The following is a 20,774-nucleotide window of genomic DNA, read 5'->3' on the forward strand; positions in this document are numbered from 1 at the left end:
CTTGCGAACAGGGCTAGAGTCCTATATATACAGGACAACTGACAAAATTCAGCCCCCTCCTCAATGCTTTCTTCACATCAATGCCTTTGCTACAGAGAGCTGACCAAGCACATCCTCATAGAAAACTAGACGTTGAATGAATTTGGGTAATGTAAAACTATTCAGATAAAAATATGCATCCTATTACATTAACATTAAATAACATTATTATTACATTTTTTAAACTGTGTGTTATGAGGTTGTACTGTAATTACATATATAAGGGACATTTTTTACATACCACAAGTTTACAGGGAAAATATTTCAATTCATACAAAAGTTCATTATAAATGGGCTTGAAATGAAGTAACACCTCAAGTCATTACATGATTTGAACTTAGTATCTTCCAATTAACTTTATGTTCAAGAATATTGATTTATACAAGAATAAAGATAAATTATTTTTTTATACACAGTTGGATATATGTATGTGAATGGCTTTTTGTAATCCAGTTGAGATTTTTTGCCACCTCCCATACCACAAATACTAAACTCTTTTTCACCAAGATAATGTTGAAAAAACAATACTAATACGGTTAGACCTGTTGAAAACAGTCTGCGATATGCGGTCTTGAGAGTAGTTATATGCAAACTTCATTATACAGAAATACCCTAAAGTTACACGATATGTGGGGCTGGCGGCAACCACATACATCAAATCCGTGTAAATCTGAGTATGATTTTGCATAAAAATTCATGTGTGTGTGTATATATATTAGTTAATCCAGACCATAACTTAAGTGAAATATGTGTTTTGTACACATATTTTGTTTGTACATCAAATAAGTTTGTATTCCAATCTAAAATCATTGCAAAATTTTCATTTCTACATACTGCAGACCCTCAAATATCATGTGGTTTCACTATATATGTTGTTCTGATAAGATAAAACAATTCTTACTAGATTATCACTTAATAAACTCTCTTATCCCAGCAATAATCCAGTGATTATGCTTGAATTTCAGAAATGTGCATTTCTCAGAGAAAAATCAGGTGACTCCAAAATTGTGAAATTCGAGGTCGCACAAGTCAGTACTACTGTACCCATGCAACTATACAGGATGCATTTAGCCGAACTTATATATACAGCCAACATTCGATATAACAACCTCCTTCGACCCATCAAAAATGGATGTTATGTCGAAAGTAAAGTATATACGATAGTCTTTCTATGAAAACATTTGGGACCTATCCTACTGATTGTTGCAATGGAATGATCGCTAAAATGTGGGGTCGTTATAACGGGCGTTGACTGTATTTACATTCATGATGCTTGATTTTTAATATATATTAGCATTCTTTAACAAATAAAAATAAGCAAAAATGTGTAATAAAATAAAATTATGGAGCAAGAATTGTTGTAACAAGTAAATGAACACATCGCTGCCCAAGTAATGTATAGCTGTCATTTCAACATTCATGAACAATTTAATTCATACAATTTTTTTTTGGAAAAGTAAAAAATTTGAAAATTTGAAAACAAAGATTTAAAAAATACTTGATAAATAAAAAGCATGACCAGTTATTAATTTTTAAAATAATGAGATGAATGACACAGAAGCAAAAAGTATACCTACCCATTTTGTGGAACAACTGTTTGATCATAGGTTAATTGTAGACCCTGAAAAATGGAAATAGTTTAGATTAGGTTTCCTGTAAACATTTTGCAATTTGAAAACTTACAAAAAAAACCCTTACTCTGCAAAGTTAAAAAAGTTGTTGAGAAATGATTCTAAGAGATTTCTTAAGTTAACGTTTTAAAATTATTTCATTTGGTTTCAAGAGATATGAAATAATTAATAGAAAACTAATTTTTTATGCTAAAATTAGCCAAGATCTAATATTAAATTAGAGAATTTTCAATGAAATGACTGAAGATTTGCTTTATCAGATACGCATTTGTTGGATGTAGACTCATTTTAGATTTTTATATTGGGACTGTAGTCATTGTTGAAATGAAATTTCATAAGAAAATATGAGGTACCGGTAGAATTTTTGAATGATTTATGTATCAAAATACACATTTTAAAATTAAAAAAACTGCAGCAAAACTTTGATTAACTGTCACTCGTTTAAGCGGCAGTTTCTGTTGCCTGTCATTGTCTTAAAAAACTCAGAAAAAACAGTTCCTGGTTTTAAGGTCCAAAAATATAATATAACTACTACGGTCTGTGCAAAATGCCACCGGCAATCATAGATTGCCCTGGCTTGTATTGGTAAATGTAGAAAACCATGTCCTTTCAAAGATTTAAATATAAATGCTTTGCCTGTGAACTATTATGTTCAAAAAGTGCTTGGAAGAACCAAACAGTTTTTCCAGAATGGTTCCTCAATGTTTTTGTGCCTCAAATTAGAGCACATATAACCAAAAAGCAGTTGAAGCAAAGCACTGCTATTAATGTACAATGTCCCCCCCCCCCCCAACTCAAATGTGATTATGGCAAAATAATATGCCTCTTTCCCCAGCAAATACAACAACTATCTAGCCTATGGACCAGGGCATAATTGAAAATATTAAACAATGTTACAGAAACACTATTATCAAAGGCTTGCTTTCATCTGATGATGCCACGACTGTCAAAGAATTTTGGAAGGGATACTACATAAAGGACGCTATTTTCAATGTTGTCACTGTCTGGGCTGGCCTTATATTGATCGTTTGTAAAATTAAATGCAATATGTATCATTCACTTTTAAAGGATTTTATTTTCATTTTCATTCCAAGTTTGCAGTGAAATCACGTTACTGTATATATGTATTAAGAGATTTCTGTTATCCGTCACAGCCCTGGTCCAGACGGTGATGGTTAATCAAAGTTTTACTGTACCACAAATAATGTCTTCCATGTATCAACAAAATCGAGAGTAAAGTAAAGTATAAAAAATTTACTTTAAGATAGAACTTACTTCTGCCGATCTATCATGCCATAACCTGTCTTGATTTTTATACTGAACACGCCTCTTGTTTCCACCATCAGCAAATTTAACTAGTAATTGTTCCTTGCATCCTGAAAATTGAGTTAAATGAATTAAAAATAAATATGAGACGAGATATAAGAATGTGGCAATCCATTTGATTGGAAATCAATTTACAATTACAAAGCGGGAGAATGCACTAGACTACAGAGGCACGTGCCTCTGTAGTCTAGTGCATTCTCCCGGAAAGTGAAAGGGCCTGGGTTCGATTCCCAGCAGGGTCAGTTGAATTTTCCCTCTTTCCAAAATATATCTTCGCAACATCCAGTTGTTAAAACCTTCGTATGATAGCGGAGAGTGGCGTCATCCTTGTAGAAAATAGCTGTTTATCAACTTCCTCGCTGTATATTAATTGTTTTTTTTCATAGCTGCCAACTTTTGAAAATGAAAATTCGGGAGATTTTCGCGCAAACCCGTATTTTATGCTTAAACCACTCCCTAATACATATAATAGGGATTTTTCCAAATAAAATAGGGATTTTCCAAACATAAAAGTTAAAGCGTAGGGAATAAAATTCCTACGCAAAAAACAAGTGAAATTGGAGGCAAAAACTTCAATGATGTAAAAATAAATATTGTGTTCAATCAGAAACACTGCGAACAAACATTATGCGCGAATGATCCCAAAATCATCGGAAGATGAAGGAAAACACCGTCAATATTTTAAGAACACTGACTTTTTGTGACACTTGCTTGATGTTTTTTTTTCATTTCACGAGTGATGATGGTAGTCTTTCCATGCCCGATGTTTATGTCCGTAACACAACTTGTACAAAAAGGAAAAGTCTGCCTTTTTCTGGAACGTTTGATGAAAGGAAATTCATCGGAATAAGTATCTTTAAAATTGATGAAATATGTTTTTGCTTATCAGTATTCATGCTTTGTTATATCGCACGTACGTAACTTCAACAAAAGAAATTTTGACCATATGCGCGCCACTATAATCTTCGATTATTATCCAGGACTATTGGCTGCTAAGCCATTTCCCTGCACGATAAGACAAACAACTTTCTTGTTACCATCAGAGTGTTTGTAAAACTTCCTTAAAAAGGGAATTTCCCCATTTACGATGTGTGACGTCATTTCGAAAGGGGAAAAAAAAGGCTTCATGCCCCACAAGAAATTCCTTAGGGACTGTTTTCATAAGCGGGGATTTTTTTTAATGAAGTAGGTAATTTTTAGGGACAATTAGGGGTTTTTGTGATTTTCGTAAAAATTTGGGAGATTTAAGAACTTTTCGGGAGGTCGAGCGATGAAGCTAAAATTCGGGAGACTTGGCAGCTATGTTTTTTAAGGACTTGCTTGCTCATCTTTTTTTCTTAAAATAATATTTGAGTAAATATAGGGTTCCCAGCAAAATCTGCTTTGATAATTTCGCTGACCAAAACACTAGAAGAAAGAAATGTAATCAAAAATGTTTCCCTTCCAAATTTCAATCTTTTACTTTTTACAGAACTTCCCCTCCAATATTTGCATATTTGTCAAGAACTTTTGCAAAATACTTTGTTTTCCCTGACCATTTTTTATTTCCCTGAATTTCTAAATTGCTCTGGGAAATCTGAAACAGTGCAATATACCGTATTTACTCACATATAGGACAAGGTTTTTATATGAAATTTCCAGTGCTTCAAAAACTTAAGTCGTCCTATATGCATGAGTGAAGGATTTTTGTAACTTTTTTTAGTATAGTGCATGCCACTTAATGCGATCACACTGGGATTCTGATAACAATACCCAATTGATTGCCATTTGCATGGAAGAGTATATAATTCTAGCACTGTTATAAAAGTCAATCAGGAAATGCTACATTTCAAATGTACCAGACGGATTGGAAGATGCTTTGTGGAACGACTGAAAAACAACAACCTGTAGCAAAGTTTCGAAGGGAGAGTGGGAGTAGCAAAGGTCTTCAACCTTCTTCTAGTCGTGTGCCAGGGTTTAAGCTACAGTCAAATTTTTCGCAAAATGCGAAAGAAAATCTTAGAATGCAAAAGAAGTAGTACCCACACAAAAATGCGTACAAGAGGTGCGAAATGAGAAGACATCCAACCTTAAATCATTAGCATTGTAGTATTTTGCTAAAGCTTTTCCCCCATTTTCGCTTTTTGGCCAAAGGAATGTTTTATCTAGCTTAGACCCTGTCATGAGCACCCCTACTACTACTAAATCACACATGCACCTCGTCCATATTCTTTTGTGGAACTTCTGACAAATTGGTATATGTTGGAAAGGCACAAGCGTTGAATCGCGAGCACTACCTGTACCTATCATCAAAAGAAGAGCTCCCTTCCCCAGAAGAGCTGGCCAGTTTGACACACGATGCTAAAATCAGAATGTGATTTTGATACTTGATCCCGATTTGTTCAAGACGTGTAATTGTTTCAAGTGCTCGAGAGTATGAAATCGGACACGAGCACTAAGGGCACTTCAGGGAGCACTGTGCTCTCTGAAGCAACAGGTTGAAGGTGCCGGAGTAGACAAAAGATTATAGCGATAAGAAAACAGGGTTGTTTGCCTTAATATGTGGATTTTATGCTATTATCTGGAAAAGACGAAATAAGGAGTTTTGAATTTAATAAATCAAGTTTTTCTTATTTTATTCGCTAAAATCATACCTCATCCTATATATGGTATTTCAATCTCAATTTTTAAGCAAGTTTAAAGTACCAATTAAAAAAAATTAAAGTTTATACTTGTATTAGACATGCTTGATACAAGAAAAATTCTTTAAAATAACACATAAGTTACAATGAATACTACCTGTGAGGACTTGTCCATTAAACCTAGCGATGATTGCTTCACACATTTCCCTTGAATCCATCCTAAATGAAGAAAAAATGAGAATACATAATTAACAAACAATTAATTCAGAATATTGGTTTCAACACTTGAAATGTATTCAATATCATATTCCTTTTACATAATAGATTCAGAATTACAACTTGGAAGCAGCTCATCATTGTTTGCTTCAAATGCCATAATCATTTATTTGTAGTCAATAATTCTTATAGATTGAGAGATGTAAGTTTCAGTGTGTTTACAGATCAGTATGTTTATTTAATAAGGTTTGTACATTGTCCTCTTGTAGTTCTTATGGAGAAAAATGGATTCATGTATAAATACCATGATATACCTTCCGTGTCTTAATGCATTTTAGCGAAATATTCATGTTTGTTCAGAAATTTTGATCCATATGAAAAAAAAAAAAAAAAAAGATTTGTGTATGAGATTTTTTGGAAATAAAAACATGTAATCAAAGGAAAAAAAAACTAACTCCTCTATAAGTAATAAACATAAATTATGATAAATTGATTTAAATGAAGTAAATCTTTGATTTTAAAAAATACAGTGTTGACGAGGGAACCATTTGATTTTGGTCAATTGTTACAGGCAGTTATTTACCTTTTAAAACCAAACTGATATGTGTATGTGAACAGATGGTTATATATTACATTCACCACTACTACAACTTACCACACATGCACGTCGTAAACAATCTTCTGGGGAATTTTTAATGAATTGGTGCATGCTGGTAAATGTTGTGTGTATAAGTGTTGGTTTAGCATATTTATGATGTCAGAGTTAAGTGTTTGGGAAGTGCTGTCACATTAGAAGCAAAGGGGGCAGATGTTTGAACTTTCATGTTTATGCAAGAATTGTGTTGAAAGTCTGTCTGCTGTGTGGATAGAATTTTTTTTTGGATGGGAGAATGTTTTAACAAAAAAAGTCTCGTTTTGCAATCTAATTTTTCACTGTTCCCACTTTTATTTTCTTTCAAATATTTTCTACAGAATAGTTTCATAGGGTTTTAATTAGCTCTGTGAAATACATATATTGATGCTAACCAAATACAATAGACGCTCATTATAATGACCACATGTTATAGCAATGTTCCATTACAACTACTGGTAGGATAAGTCCCAAATGTTTTCACAGAATGGCTATCATATATATTTTACTCTAAATATAATGACCCTTCCAATATAATGTTCATTTTCATTACATCAAGCGTCAACTGTGTATAGAATTCCCTATCAAGAACATAAATAACACAAAATTGGTAGGAAAAAAACTTGACAAAGGTTTACAGAATAGGTTTGTGTAAAGTAAAAATTACCTTGCAAATCCCACTCCTCTTGACAACATTCCACTATCACGCAATATCCTAGTTGATATTACTGATCCATAGGGCTTAAGCATTTTTTCTAATTCATTTTCATCTACATAAGGGGGTAAGTTTGCTATATACAAATTAGTGGGATCCTGTTCTTGTTGCTAGATGGAAGAAAAAAAAAAGGGGGTGGGGGAACAATCATCCTATCAAGTACCCAAGCAAATAAAACCTTATGATCACATTAAATAACAATAAAAGAGTAAAACTTACATAACATGCATAATATTCTGATCATGGTTAAATTTGTTAGCTTACCTGCATCTCTAATATCCTGTTTAGTGCAGAATAAATTTTTCTACTTTGCAGAGAAGGGAGAAAAATAGCATGTATTCTACACCCCATGATAGCAAGTTTGGAAAGGGGGGGGGGGGAAATAAGTAATGAATAGACTAGAGTACTTCAATAGACTAGAATGGGAGGAAAGCAGCAAAGTTTGTTTTGCCAGCTCACAAGTGGCAAAATCATAAATGCATCATTAATCTCTGCATTATTAAGTTCCTAACACATCGAAGGCTCATGAAAAAGTTCTTGCAAGCAAATATTTGACTAGCCCACTGAGTGGAAAGGAGTATAAGAATACACATGCTGAGTGGAACAGTAGAAAGCAGTAGAGATGGGACAAATCGGCCGAATATCTGCATAAATTAAAACTAATTTAAACTGATTTTAAAAAATTATATCAATTGGAATGTTGTCCATAAATTAACAATTTATTGGTTATTTTATTGCATGGTGTATACCTATCCCTTTCTGTGCAAGAGGTTATGTCAGGGTGAATTTCTAGGATAAGGAAAACATGAAACTGAAAATATAATCCTACTGCAATAACGTAGAAGTGAGCATGAGTTACATAAGTTCACTAGCAGAAGGATGTACCTAGACAAGAAACGTATTGAGCTGCTGAAAGGGGCAAAGAACATCTAGAGCAGCAGTTCTCAACCTTTTCTGACTTGTGGAACCCTTTTCAGTGTATAATTTCTATGGCGGAACCATTTTTAGTATACTATTTATATGGTGGTACCCTTTAGGCCTCGTTTTGTTTGTTTATTGAATTTATTTTATTTTCCTCGAGTGGCCGCGGAGCCCCTGGGAGTGCACACTGAGTCCCAAGGGCTCCACGGAGCACCGGTTGAGAACAGCTGATCTAGAGTGAAAAAATAAGTCATAAATTTTATGATGCATTAATACCTAAGAGTAACTAATGGTTGACATTTTCTTAATTAGATGTAAAATTGCAACAAGTGTTAAAAAAAAGATTATGTAAGTACAGTGATACCTCTGTTAGCTGAATCTGTATTCGTTAGCCAACATTTTTGATATGAATGCATGCACTAACATAAACATTGTTACATTGGGGTTCGACTGTACCTACACTTTTCTTTCTGAAATTCTTGTTTGAACCATTTCATATAAAATGAAAGATTCAGCCAAAATAAAAAAGGCAGCCTGTGTGTTCAAAGCATGTGTTCTTTCAGTGCAAGATTCTTAGCATCAAGCTGAACAGTCTGGGAGATTATATTTTCGATATGCATGTATCAGACACAGAAAAGAGCTGTCCAAATCACAAACGGAGGGGGGATACTTATAAACTTGATTGAGTTGGGTCAGCACGAGCTTTATTTTATCGCAGACTAAAGCTGGTGTTGGTTGTATGTACATACTAGAAAACAAAAAGATCTTCAGCATCTTCTCATCTTCCTGTATATTCTCATTTATATAATTTTTATACAATCTTCGGCTCATTCAATCAGTTTGTTTTTTTCATAGCATTCCTTGGTGTTTTTGAAAACTTATCTTTAAATTTTAGGCAAAAGCTGGAACAAATCAAACTATTTTCCATAGAAATGTACGGGGAATCACGTTTCGGCTAACAAAGGTGATTCCAGAATGAATCATCTGCATTAGTCGAAGTATCACTGTAATATTAAAATACAATATATCATCGTTAAACTTGATTGTCAGTATCATTGCAATAAAAATCTTTCAGTTAATACTTTTATTTATATTTATTTAGATAATAAATTGAACAAATAAAATTCAATATCAGTCATTTGAAATTACCAATAATTTCATTTTCAACTAAAAACACCAATTTTATTTATAATTGTGATGAATTTTAAGAAAATTAATATTCTGAAGCAGAAGATTCAGTATTTAGATCAAATCACTATTCGTCCCATCCCTAGAAGGCAGGTGCATTCAACTGTTCACACAGCAAGGTCCTTATTTGATTATAAGAAGTCCCATGGGCCACTAAGCTATACTATACTACACATGTTACCAAAGAGCTTGGCGGGTCATGCATTGAAAACCTCTGGCTTGAGGGATAACACTTGAATATAAGACAAATCATCCCCCCTCTTCTAGAAAAATATGCGACTTCATTTATGACAAATGTATTTCTTGCAATAGTTATTGTTGATTAAAAAATTATAACGAAATCTGAAATATCTCTCTCTTAGCTGGTTTTTATTTCTTCCCATAATTTTCATTATCATATTATAAAGAATTTTTTTTTTCAGTAAACTAGGAGAGAATTAACTGCTTGTACCTTGTTGAATGCAATGCATGCATTGTCATCAAAATGAATTATAAATTTCTCTCACACTTTTCACTTTGCTGCAAACTTAACCACAAACAGAGTATGGTGTGTCAAAGAAGGCACACACAAGATCTGCAATTTGAACTGAACACTGAGCATTGAAACTTAAGTATTATTTACAAAAATATTAACCCATGCATATGTTTTCACAAAAGTATGTCTATTAATGCAGCACACAATGGCATGCTATAATGATAATTTATTTCATGCAATGAAGAAAAATTTTTGTGAACACATTTCATGCAAAAATTTAAAACTAAATTTAAAAAAATTTTAGACTTTCAGAGTACCTGTATGTAGAAAAGCAAATTGACAGAACAAATTTTTAAGAAATGCAAAAAAGAAAAAAAAAATTACTTTAAAATAAATTCAAATTGAACATCTTCTAATTTATGAATGAATATTTACAATATTTATAGTACAATAGCAATGTGCTGCAATGAATCATGCACTGAATTTTTAAAATCACATGCAGAGAACCAATTGAAATATTTGTTTCTTTGCATACTTACAATACTTACTTTTGCCATTTGGGCTTGTACACCTTGAGTTTGAAGGGCTTTTACTGCCTTTTCAGCTGCCACTGGAGATTCAAAATCCACAAATCCATATCCTATAAGATAGGAAAATATTTTTATCATATGAAAGTTGATTTCCATGTAATTTAATTAATTAGTTCCATACCATAATTTTTCAAAGTACAGAACAGTTGATTTGTATATTCTTAAGAAACTATGCATTTATTTTTCATTATTTTTAAATATATTTTGTTGAAATGCCCAAAACAAAATATTTTTCCTTTTTTGCTCTACTGAAAGAAGAAAAAAAAGACAAAACAAACTGTCATTAAGAGAGACATTTAATAGATTCTTTACTTTCACTAGCTGAAAATCGAAGAAAACAGTTTACTTAATTAAAAAAGATATGGTATTTTAAAGGGGATTCAAGTGATTTCTGCTGTGACAGTTAATGCAGAATTTCTTTTGTTAAATACAATACAATACAAATACAAATACAACGCCACAACAGGCAAATTGCCCAACGAGGTGGCTGACTTAAGAACATCATGGATCCCCGAGCCCCTACCTACTACTGCTACACCACACATGCACCCCGCATAACCCCCCAACGAATCGGTACATGCGTGAATGTGCGTGTACGTGTAGTGCAACCTGACGTAAAGTTTTTTTGTTTCTGTGTAATGTTTGTTATGTGTAGTGCTGTCATCTGCCCCCAGTTTTACTAACTATGAGTGAAGTGTTATGGTTGAATGATTTACCGTTGTAGGACTGTTGCTCTCTGTGGCGAGACTTTTTAACGGGGAGATCGGCTCGCATTTGCGCCTTGAAGTTGGGAACCACAGAAAACCAACTTCAGCCGACCACCACTGTGGGGTTCGAACCCGGATCCTCGCATCACGAGTCCGGCACTATAACCACTCGACCACCACAGCGGCATGATGAATGATAAACAAATGAGGTGAATGATAAACAAAAAAAAAGTTTATAGAAAAAAAAAATCATTTAAACATTTCTTAAATTTTTGAAGAACTAATCAATATCTATTAGTTTTTGTAGTTGTAGTTTTGTAATATTGTGTTTTAACTTTGTAATCCAGTAGTTTTTGTAATTGCATTTTTAATTGGGTTGCTGTATTTTAGAAATATGTGACATCCATATATGTTATGGACATCTTTTTCTCAGCCACCTTGTTGGACATTTTGCCTGTTGTGGCCTTGTATTTGCATTAGGGAGAAAAAAAAATCAAATTTTCAAAGACAAAGTAACTACAAATCATGCCCCTCCACATCCAACAGTGGAGCTCCCAATCTGCGATTTTTGACTCACGCTTCTCCATAGTGAATTTACAAAAACAAAAAAATGATAGGAAATGTCCCAGGCCCTGAAGTCCCTGCTACCCTCACCCTTGCGGCATAGGTAGAGATAGATGTGAGAGTCTGGGGACGACGACATGTTGTTAGTTCATATATATACGCATATACATTAGATTAGTTAGCTCCATCTTTGACGCTGGGGGAAGGGAATGCCTTCTCTATCTTCGAGCCTATGCCTTTGTGTGTGGGGACCCATATGCTACAAATATAAAACAATACTGAATAATCTCCTGTAAAGAATATCATTCTTTTACAAAAAACTAAAGATATTGGTATGTACCAGAAAAAAAAATCAAATAAAATTAACAAAAATTAAAGGCACACTTACCTTTACATTTATTAGTATTCTTATCTAATATTGCTTTTGTTGATATAATTGTACCATACCTGAAAGTTTGAAAAAAATTATGAGAGAGATCTCAATATAAGTACAAAGAAATGTTATCTTATAATTGAAATTTTAAATGCAGAAAAAAATATACAAGGCAGACTTCCCATCATAAAATAAAAGATTGAAAATCAATCCAATTCAGAATGAATCATTTTGATAAAAAAAAATTTCCCTTGAATTTTCACCTGTGTCTTGAAGAATTTCCTTTGAAAGCCTTAATTATCTTGAAAAGCCAAATAGTGGTTATGATGGATAGATACATTTTGAATAGTAATTGAGTGTGTCTCACATATTTTATTGATATTTCAATTTGTTTTGTTTGATAGAACTATGACTTGACTATTTAAGCGACATTGATGAGATATCTTGTTTACTTAAAAACCTCTTATTTTTGCATCATCACAATGTAATGTTGATTTCTCAATGGAAAACTTCACCTTATGCTCTTTACTTCACACCTGCTGAAAATTGGAAAGCCTACTTAATTAATACTTTGTCCTGTTCCAGCCGGTGGTTGATGCCAACGTGACGTCACGGTCAGTGTCTTTTGTTGGGGGACTATAGAATGCTACTGGTGGGGATAGGGCCTTGAATTAGAATGAATGCTCAAAGCGACTGCAATGCCAAGTTTTTTTACACTGTCAGTTAGCTATTTCAAGTTTTTTGTCTAATCTATGAGCCCTTTGTTTTCCAAAAGAACTTTTTAGGAAAGTTTTACATTTTTATTTATTTGTTTTAATATATATATCCACATCCCAATAACAGTCTTTTTTATTACAAATAAAGTTTTTTTCGCACCCAAAAACACTATTATATATATTTTTTTAATTTTCAAATTTACTAATCAGTTAGTTTTAAATCATTTTGCTCATGCTTGAAGTCATTTTTATTTATTTTTTACTCACTCATGTGCTTGCAAACTCTTTTGATCACTCACTGACCTAGTCCTTTACTGTCTCAGCAAAAGCAGATTTATTTAGGTTTATACACATTTTGCCACCATTCTCCCATACTACTAATTTTTTTTTCGCCACTCATTTTTCAAATTTGCCACTCCTCTGAACTTGCTACCCTGGAATATAGCCCATTAACCCCCTCCCCCACCTGTAAATAGGTCACTGTTCTTGGGCTTCACTCATTTTTCCCCATTTGTTTAACCCTCTTAGTTCATTGTTTTTTTCCTTTCATCACTAAGATAGGAAAACGGTTTGCACAATAACGCGCTTATCTTAAACTCATGACAAGACGTGCCCATTGATTGCCAGGTTTCAGCTTCCCCACCATTCATTGGGCGAGAGACTTTCTTTTTCATGTGTTGCTGGTTTGCATAACTAGCCTAATTTCACCAATGGAACACAACACCTTTGTATCAAGCAATTTTTTGATTGAAATATTTAAGATTATACTAATTTAACACTAATGTTGTTTCATACACTGAAACGAACCTATTTATAAAAAAAATTCCACCCAAAAAACTTAGAAAACAAATTAGGCCCTGCAGTGAGTGTTAAAAAAGATACAGAATTTTATTGTGAGTCTAGTGATTTCTGTTAGTCCATTAGGATCAACAAAAAAAAAATTTACTTTTGGCTGGCAATTTGTGACCACCATTCAAAATTCCTAATAATTAGCTGCTCTTGCAATTATGATGGTGTACAGGTCCACATAATAATAAATATGCATCAATCTGAGCTTATTTTAATAATGATATGTACATAAAATTAGCACCAGAAAAAAAAAGAAATAGAAGCATTCCATTACACAAATACTGTAATTGTCCGATTGATATATCTACTCTATAATATAAAATCACAAACTCTAAAAGGGCATGTTGCTAAGCAACCGAGTGACGGAAGTGGGTGAAGTTTTTGAGTGACGGAAATCTGTTACGTTTTTGTGTTACGTAAGTCGGTTATGACTTTGGGTCAAGTATTCATTTAACTGTAGCACATATCGGGACCCATTTGACCCATCGGGACCATGTTATGTGCATGTACCGAGAGGCTCCTACATCCTACAGCAGGGCCCTTAGGCTGGAATTTAGATTTCGAGCCCCAAACCAGCTTTTCAGGGGCCCCTCTGTGATTAATTTATAGTGTGAAAAATCAAAAAGTGATAAGAATTGTTGCGGCCCCTGTCAGCCCTGCCCTTGCGGGGGGGGGGGGGGGGGGTCCATGCCGAGAGGTATGTATATGTATAATATACACACAACAGCAGTGCTCCCAACACAGGGTCTGGGTACTCGGGGGAGATTTCACGTATAAGTAAAAAGTTTTCATTTCCAGGGGCCCTTGATGGATATCATTGTTTTCTTGCTGCTTTAACGTTGAAAAATTTGCGATAGCGGAAGCAAAAGATATATCCAGTCTGGGGCTCCACCAAAAGTATGCGAATTGGTGTCCTGGGTAATTGGTTGGGGGCCCTGGATTTTATTCGTTGGTAAAACGAATACAAATGAACATTTTTCATGGCACTCACACCGGGGTATGACCGACAAGCTTCCAAGTCGGGGGCCCCATGTTTACAGATTTCAATTTGGGGGCCCTGGATGAATCGCATTCTTTTGTGTTGTAGAATTTGCAACAGCGGAAGCCCGAGATAAAGCCAGTCTGGGGCCCCACCAAAAGTATGCGAATTGGTGTCCCGGATAATTGGTTGGGGGCCCTGGATTTTATTCGTTGGTGAAACGAATACAAATGAAAATTTTTCATGGTACTCGCTCTGGGGGATGACCGACAAGCTTCCAAGTCGGGGGCCCTATGTTTACAGGTTTCATTTTGGGGGCCCTCGATGAATCTCATTCTTTTCTGTTGTAGAATTTCCAACAGCCGAAGCCCAAGATAAAATACAGGTTTTGGACAAGTTTGTGACAGGTAAAGGACAGTTTTTTGCTTTTATCAAATTTTTTGACAAATTTGGATTTTGATAATTTTTTAATTAGTTTTCAGTGTGTTACTTTTATTGAAAAGAAAAATTTACTGGTATCCATGTTATACACATTGGACTTCTCAAGTTTTGGGCAGTAAAATCCAGGTGTTCTGTCCAAGATAATTCTGTAGAAAGTAGAAATTATTTTACAATCATATTAAATATTTATTCTTTTTGTGTAACAGTCACTTTAAACATCATATGCAATCAATGTGGGCATTTTCTGTGGAATTTAAAAAAAAACAATATTTGAGATTTTGACAGCGGGTTTTCGATGTGACAGTTAAACTGTCAAACCTGGTTATATATATACAATGGTCATTTTAACGACTACCAACAGAATGTCAGAGTAACAGCTACACAGAGCACAAACTGCAACCAGATGGCTGAGGGGAGAAATGAATTATTGCCTGTTCTAAAACTTTCGCCTGCTCAATTGATAACTAACCAGAAATCCAATGATCACCCCCCCTCCCATCAAAGGATTCAATCAATAAAAAACCCAGAAATTTTTTTTTCCCTGACTCTTTGGTGTGATCAACTTAAAACTTAAGTCCAGTTTTCAATGGGTCACAGATTGCTGTGAATCAACATCACGACCCAAGCTTTTTTTTAATACAGAGGATAAAAATAACAGAAAAGCATCTTGTTGATGCTTTCTTCAGTGCTTGCTGAGTTTTAGGGCTAGTAAAACTTGGTTGTTCCTCAGTCATTAGTGCATTTGTATTATTTTTAAAATTAAGCCTATTTTGGATTGTATAAGTGTAGTGAATTATATTATTCTTTGCATCATGGTAATTTTACACTTTTCAAAAGTTTAATCAACCAAAACCTTGAGTGTGCTTGAAAATGAATAATATTGGTAATGACTAAACACTTACGGAGAACATAAATTATACAGGTCCTTGTCTGTTGTATTTTGGGTGAGTCCACGTATGTATAAATTTGTTTTGCTGAGCTGCTCCGGTGTGGAAGAGGTAGCACTATTTGCTCCAGATCCAGATCCTGAACCTGGACCAGACACTGTAGTGTGAGACACAGCATTTGGGGTACTCGTTGGCAGAACTGGTGGTGATGTCGTTGGTCCACGAGCAGAAGGCAATCCCTAAAGCATGAAATACAAAAACAATTAGAAACACCTATGCCACAACAGGCAGGAATATAATGTTAAAAAAAAAAAAAAATCATGTCCACCCAATAAGATGAACAAAATTGGGGGGGGGGGGGAAATAGAAAAAAAAACTCAAGGGGGAAAAATAGAATGAATATTGTCTGTATTTTTAAAGAAGGCTAAAATATCAAAATATAATGAACAAACAGAAAACTTTGAAAAATCATTTTGGGAATGTAAAATAATTTTTCCAAAAATGACCCAACACAGGAAAGTGCTAATACACATTTATCTCACAGATGCAAGCAAATGAAGTTAATTTTGATGAATTTTATTCATTGCTACAGATTTTGCATTTTAACAATTTGCAAATACCACATGAAATTTAACCCTTTCACTACCATTGCTACATATATCTCCCATGAGCATTTGCAATCATTACTACAATACCACTGACGTGTGTCCCACTAAAAAACATCAATGTGACACATGTCCACGAATTCTCCCCCCCCCCCCCGAAATTTTTTTTTTAATTTTTTCAGTACATTTGCAATATTTGATTTTGCAGGAAAAAAAAATAGTGAAAAGGGTTAACATTATTTGCATGTATCTGTATATAAGGCCCCCCTTTATACATCTCATTTTAATTTCAATTATTTTTCAGATGAACTTTATACAAAAGTTTCAAGGTTAAAAACCCCTAAGTGAGGGTTATTTGACTGAGGTAAAAAAGGAGTAGTTTCAATATCCCATCCCAGTCCTCCACCTCCCATAAAACAAGCAAAACAAACCAAGTCAAATAAAATAAAAACAGTTATCTAATAATTCTTTCTTTACAATGCCCATCATTCTCATATGACATCCTTACCACTACTAACAGGACAAATAAAAAAGTTCCGATGCCCATTCATTTCCTTATCAACTTCCACAGGCACACCTCCTCATCTGAGCATTGCAAACAACCCCTTCCCCTCTTGCTTGGCTTCTTACCATTATGCATGAATTCATGCATCCATACCGCCGCCGTATCAGGAGGGAAAAGAAAAGAAAAAAAAAACTAGTCGGGAACAGGTTGCAGCGACAGGCTGGAAGGGATGAGGTGGGAAGGCACAGGTGCTACCAAGAGCTAGAAGCAACATCAACTAGCTTAGCAATGCTAGTCCAGCATTCCTCGCATGCCGTCAGTTTATTTCTTTTTCCCATTCACCTCTAGTTCGTTTTCTCAGATGTAGAGATGATTCAAAGAGGGGGGAAAAAATCTTTCCCAGTGACCCCAGGAATAACTTCCACAGCTCTGTTTTTATTCAACTGGGTGTAAAGTGTTCAGGGGAGATAGTAAAAATTTCAAATGATCTACGCATACCAAAAGAAGAAAGAAATACAATACAGTATTTCGGAAGTCACTGATGCTACAACAAAAGGGAAATATGTTTGAAAAACTATTACATACGGCCCAGTGGTGAAAACCTTTCCCAAACCATTTCAAATACGAATTGGGACCGCAAATCGTTGCATGCGCTATCTCCCCCCCTTTCTTCTTTTAATCATTGCTGCTATTCTTGCCGTCGACTTTTTTTCGCACATATTCTGTTGAAATAAATAAAAGCCTTTTTAAATTTTTTTTTCCGATGGACATTAAATTTTTTTAACACATTCCAAAAGTCTGAACATCGTCACTGTATGGATCTGAACTTGGTCGATATGTTCTCCGTCACTATATATTAGACAGGGCGGAACAAATCCTAGGCGCCTAAAATTTTATATACATCATTGCTAAACTGAAGTGTATATAAGTATGACACAATTTTTTTTTTTATTTCGTATAATAATTTGTCTTTCAACAGAAGGGGCCATAAAATCCCGGAAAAGTAAAAAATAAACATTATTTAGGACCGGTTTTCTTGAGAAAAAACATGCTTGGCTTCTAAGAAACTTGGCTGCGCATAATTTTTTTTCCCGATTTGTCCAGCCCTGAGGGGGTAACAAATCCTCCCCTCCCGAGAATAAGAGATACAACGGTATAGGGGAAAAAACCATGCTCTATTAATTTTCATGATTTTTTTTTTTTTCAAATTTCTGATAAAATTTTGCACTATTAGTACACAAGCTACAGGTTGGCCACCCCGATATGAAGTATGGGAATTTTCTACTCCCTTCAAATTCCAGAGGAGAAGGAACTCGTATCGAACTCAGGTTTTCGATTAATGTACATGATTTTATAATTCCAGTTTGACCGATCCAAGGTGAAAATTTTTGAATATTTCTAGTTCATCTAATAAGAAATTACAATAAAATACCCCGATTTTCAAGAACATCGAAAACTATCGATGCATCGGAATGTTGAAAATAATGTTGCTAATCTATCATAAATGCATATTTTTCGCGTAACTGTCCATGTAGTTTTTAGAAGTTGAATGACAATTCGTCAACCCAGGATTAAAAGGTGCAAATTTTTCTTTCAGCAAAGTTTCTAGGAAAACATGCAACCGTATAAGCGAAAGTAGTTTCGAAATCAGTGAATAATAATCAAAAATAGCCGATTTAAAAAAAAAAAACGACAAGATCCAAGTGAAGAAATTACATGTTTTGGCAATTATGTTCAGCACATTAAATTGCTTGAAGCAATGAATTAAATTGCAGCCTTAATTTAACCTATTCCTATATTTGTTCACATCTACCGAATAGGTGGATGAAATGAATAAAATATATTTTTATAGCACATATTAATATTATATGGTCACAAAAATATTCGATTAAAATTTTTTGATTAACCAGTTAAGAATTTTAATCGATTCCCAGACCTAAAAAACGCATCATAACCTATTCTTGATTCTCATTTTTTCACAGTAATAGGAAAGCCATTTTTTGACGTGGAGGTGAGAGGATGAACGTATTCCAATAATAGTATATAACCAAACGACTTCGCTAAAGGTAGTTATCTATCGCAACTTATTGTCATATGGTGCGACGTAGTGCTTGAAGATTTTTTTCTTTCCTACTGGTGGAAAATATGTGTGTGCGCGCGTGTATATATATATATATATATATATATATAGTACAGTTATATATACAGTTTATCCAAGTACCATTAGTAAATGAGTTAAGGGTAAAAAAAAATTTAATAAATCTGTAATTTTTATGTTTATAAACAGGAATTTTAGCCGAAGGGGAAATCGCTGTCACATTCTTAAACTAGAGCAACACGAGAAAACGCGTTCCAAACATACATTCCAGCAAAGAGTTGTCCCCCCCCCCACTAGTTTGAACTTAAAATACGTTTCAAACCCGATATATGTTATCCTCTTTCGCCCAAAGTTCTTACTTTGTCACTATGACGTAGTTTGGTTTCAGTTTCATTTAGATATCTATCGCAGGGGTTCTCAAACTGTGCGCTGTCAATATTTGCCAGGAGCATCGCGGAGCAGCGAAAATGACAGAGGATTTTTGAAGCGGTTTTTTAAAATCAAACTGCGTTGGGAGCCACGGATAAGCTTTGATAAGCGAAAGGGGACGAGACGGGTGAAAAAAAACACACCTGATCTATCAGATAAACTCGTTCGACATGACGCACGATAAACTTACTAAAATACAGGAAAATGTCATTTCACTGTAAGGCCAGAATTACATTATAAAAGTTTTATGAACGTTGTTCCGCATCGAGCGAATGTAACCAATTGCATTCGAGAAAATGTAAATTACATTAGAGCGAATGTAACCGATGCGCTTATTATTAGTTGCATTTTTCCAAAACAACTTTCATGAAACTTCTATAATGTAATCTCGGCCTAAAGCCGAATTGACTTTCTATGACCAGCAGCGTTAATCTGATGACTTTGTCAGACGGTGAGGTCAAAATCTGTTAATTCAGAAGTTACAAAACAAATGCAGTACAAGGTAACATGATAAAGGCTAGGCTTACGACAGTCAAACCTTCGTATAACGTCACCCATGGGGACCGAATAAAAATGACTTCATAAGTGGGATGATTTAATAATTGGTAAGTCAAATTAAAATTAGACTTACCCATTATTAGCAAATTGGCTAATTGTGCTAGCAGGGAACTTTCAAAACTGACACTACTACTAAACCCCAGACATGTATCTCGTCCATATTCGTCTGTGGAACTTCCAACGAATTGGTACATGTGGGAATGTGCGTGTATGTATAGTGAACCTTCCGTGAAGTTTGTTTCTGTGCAATGCTTGTTATGTGTAGTGCTGCTATCTGCAATCAATTTTTTAAACTATGAGTTTTTCTCAACTATCAGCCTTTTCTCAATGCACAGTGAGTCAAGTTTAATGAATGAATAATTGTAACGTAGGCCTTTTGCTCTCTGCGGAGAGACTTTTTAACGGGGAGATCGGCTAGCATTCGCGCCTCGAAGTTGGGAACCGCAGAAAACCAACTTCAGCCGATCACCACTGCGGCGACGGTGGGGTTTGAACCCGGATGCGAGTCCTTAACTATGACCACTCGACCACCACAGCGACCAAAACTGACGCTTTAGAACGACATAGAACGTGATCGATATTATACAGAAGTCTTACTGTATAGCTTGCGATTTTAGTCCAGGAACTTAGGCTAGGTGATCTGAAGATCAACACCGCTTAAATAGATGGTAGAATGGGGACGGTAAAATGAAAAATTTTCGAAAGTGTTA

At 34.6% G+C, this 20,774-nt stretch overlaps 1 protein-coding gene across 8 annotated transcripts in view; it reads right to left on the reverse strand.

Moving 5' to 3' along the window:
* shep (RNA binding motif single stranded interacting protein alan shepard) overlaps positions 1-20,774 on the reverse strand; it is a 124,976-nt gene that overhangs the window by 11,136 nt on the left and 93,066 nt on the right. For 5 of the 8 annotated variants that reach the window (XM_089254986.1, XM_089255013.1, XM_089254996.1 and 2 more), the window contains 7 exons: positions 15,885-16,108; positions 12,013-12,071; positions 10,303-10,403; positions 7,132-7,289; positions 5,775-5,836; positions 2,946-3,046; positions 1,617-1,660 (listed from right to left, as the gene is read on the reverse strand). In XM_089254986.1, the coding sequence (XP_089111112.1) occupies positions 1,617-1,660; positions 2,946-3,046; positions 5,775-5,836; positions 7,132-7,289; positions 10,303-10,403; positions 12,013-12,071; positions 15,885-16,108 (749 nt within the window). The remainder of the gene's footprint in view (positions 1-1,616; positions 1,661-2,945; positions 3,047-5,774; positions 5,837-7,131; positions 7,290-10,302; positions 10,404-12,012; positions 12,072-15,884; positions 16,109-20,774) is intronic. The other 3 variants (XM_089254978.1, XM_089255021.1, XM_089255005.1) reach the window with 1 other exon arrangement.

The sequence above is a fragment of the Pholcus phalangioides genome, unplaced genomic scaffold (assembly GCF_987345545.1).
Source record: "Pholcus phalangioides strain wild (caught in Gottingen) unplaced genomic scaffold, Ppha-v1.0 ptg000004l_1, whole genome shotgun sequence".
NCBI classification, from domain to species: domain Eukaryota; kingdom Metazoa; phylum Arthropoda; class Arachnida; order Araneae; family Pholcidae; genus Pholcus; species Pholcus phalangioides.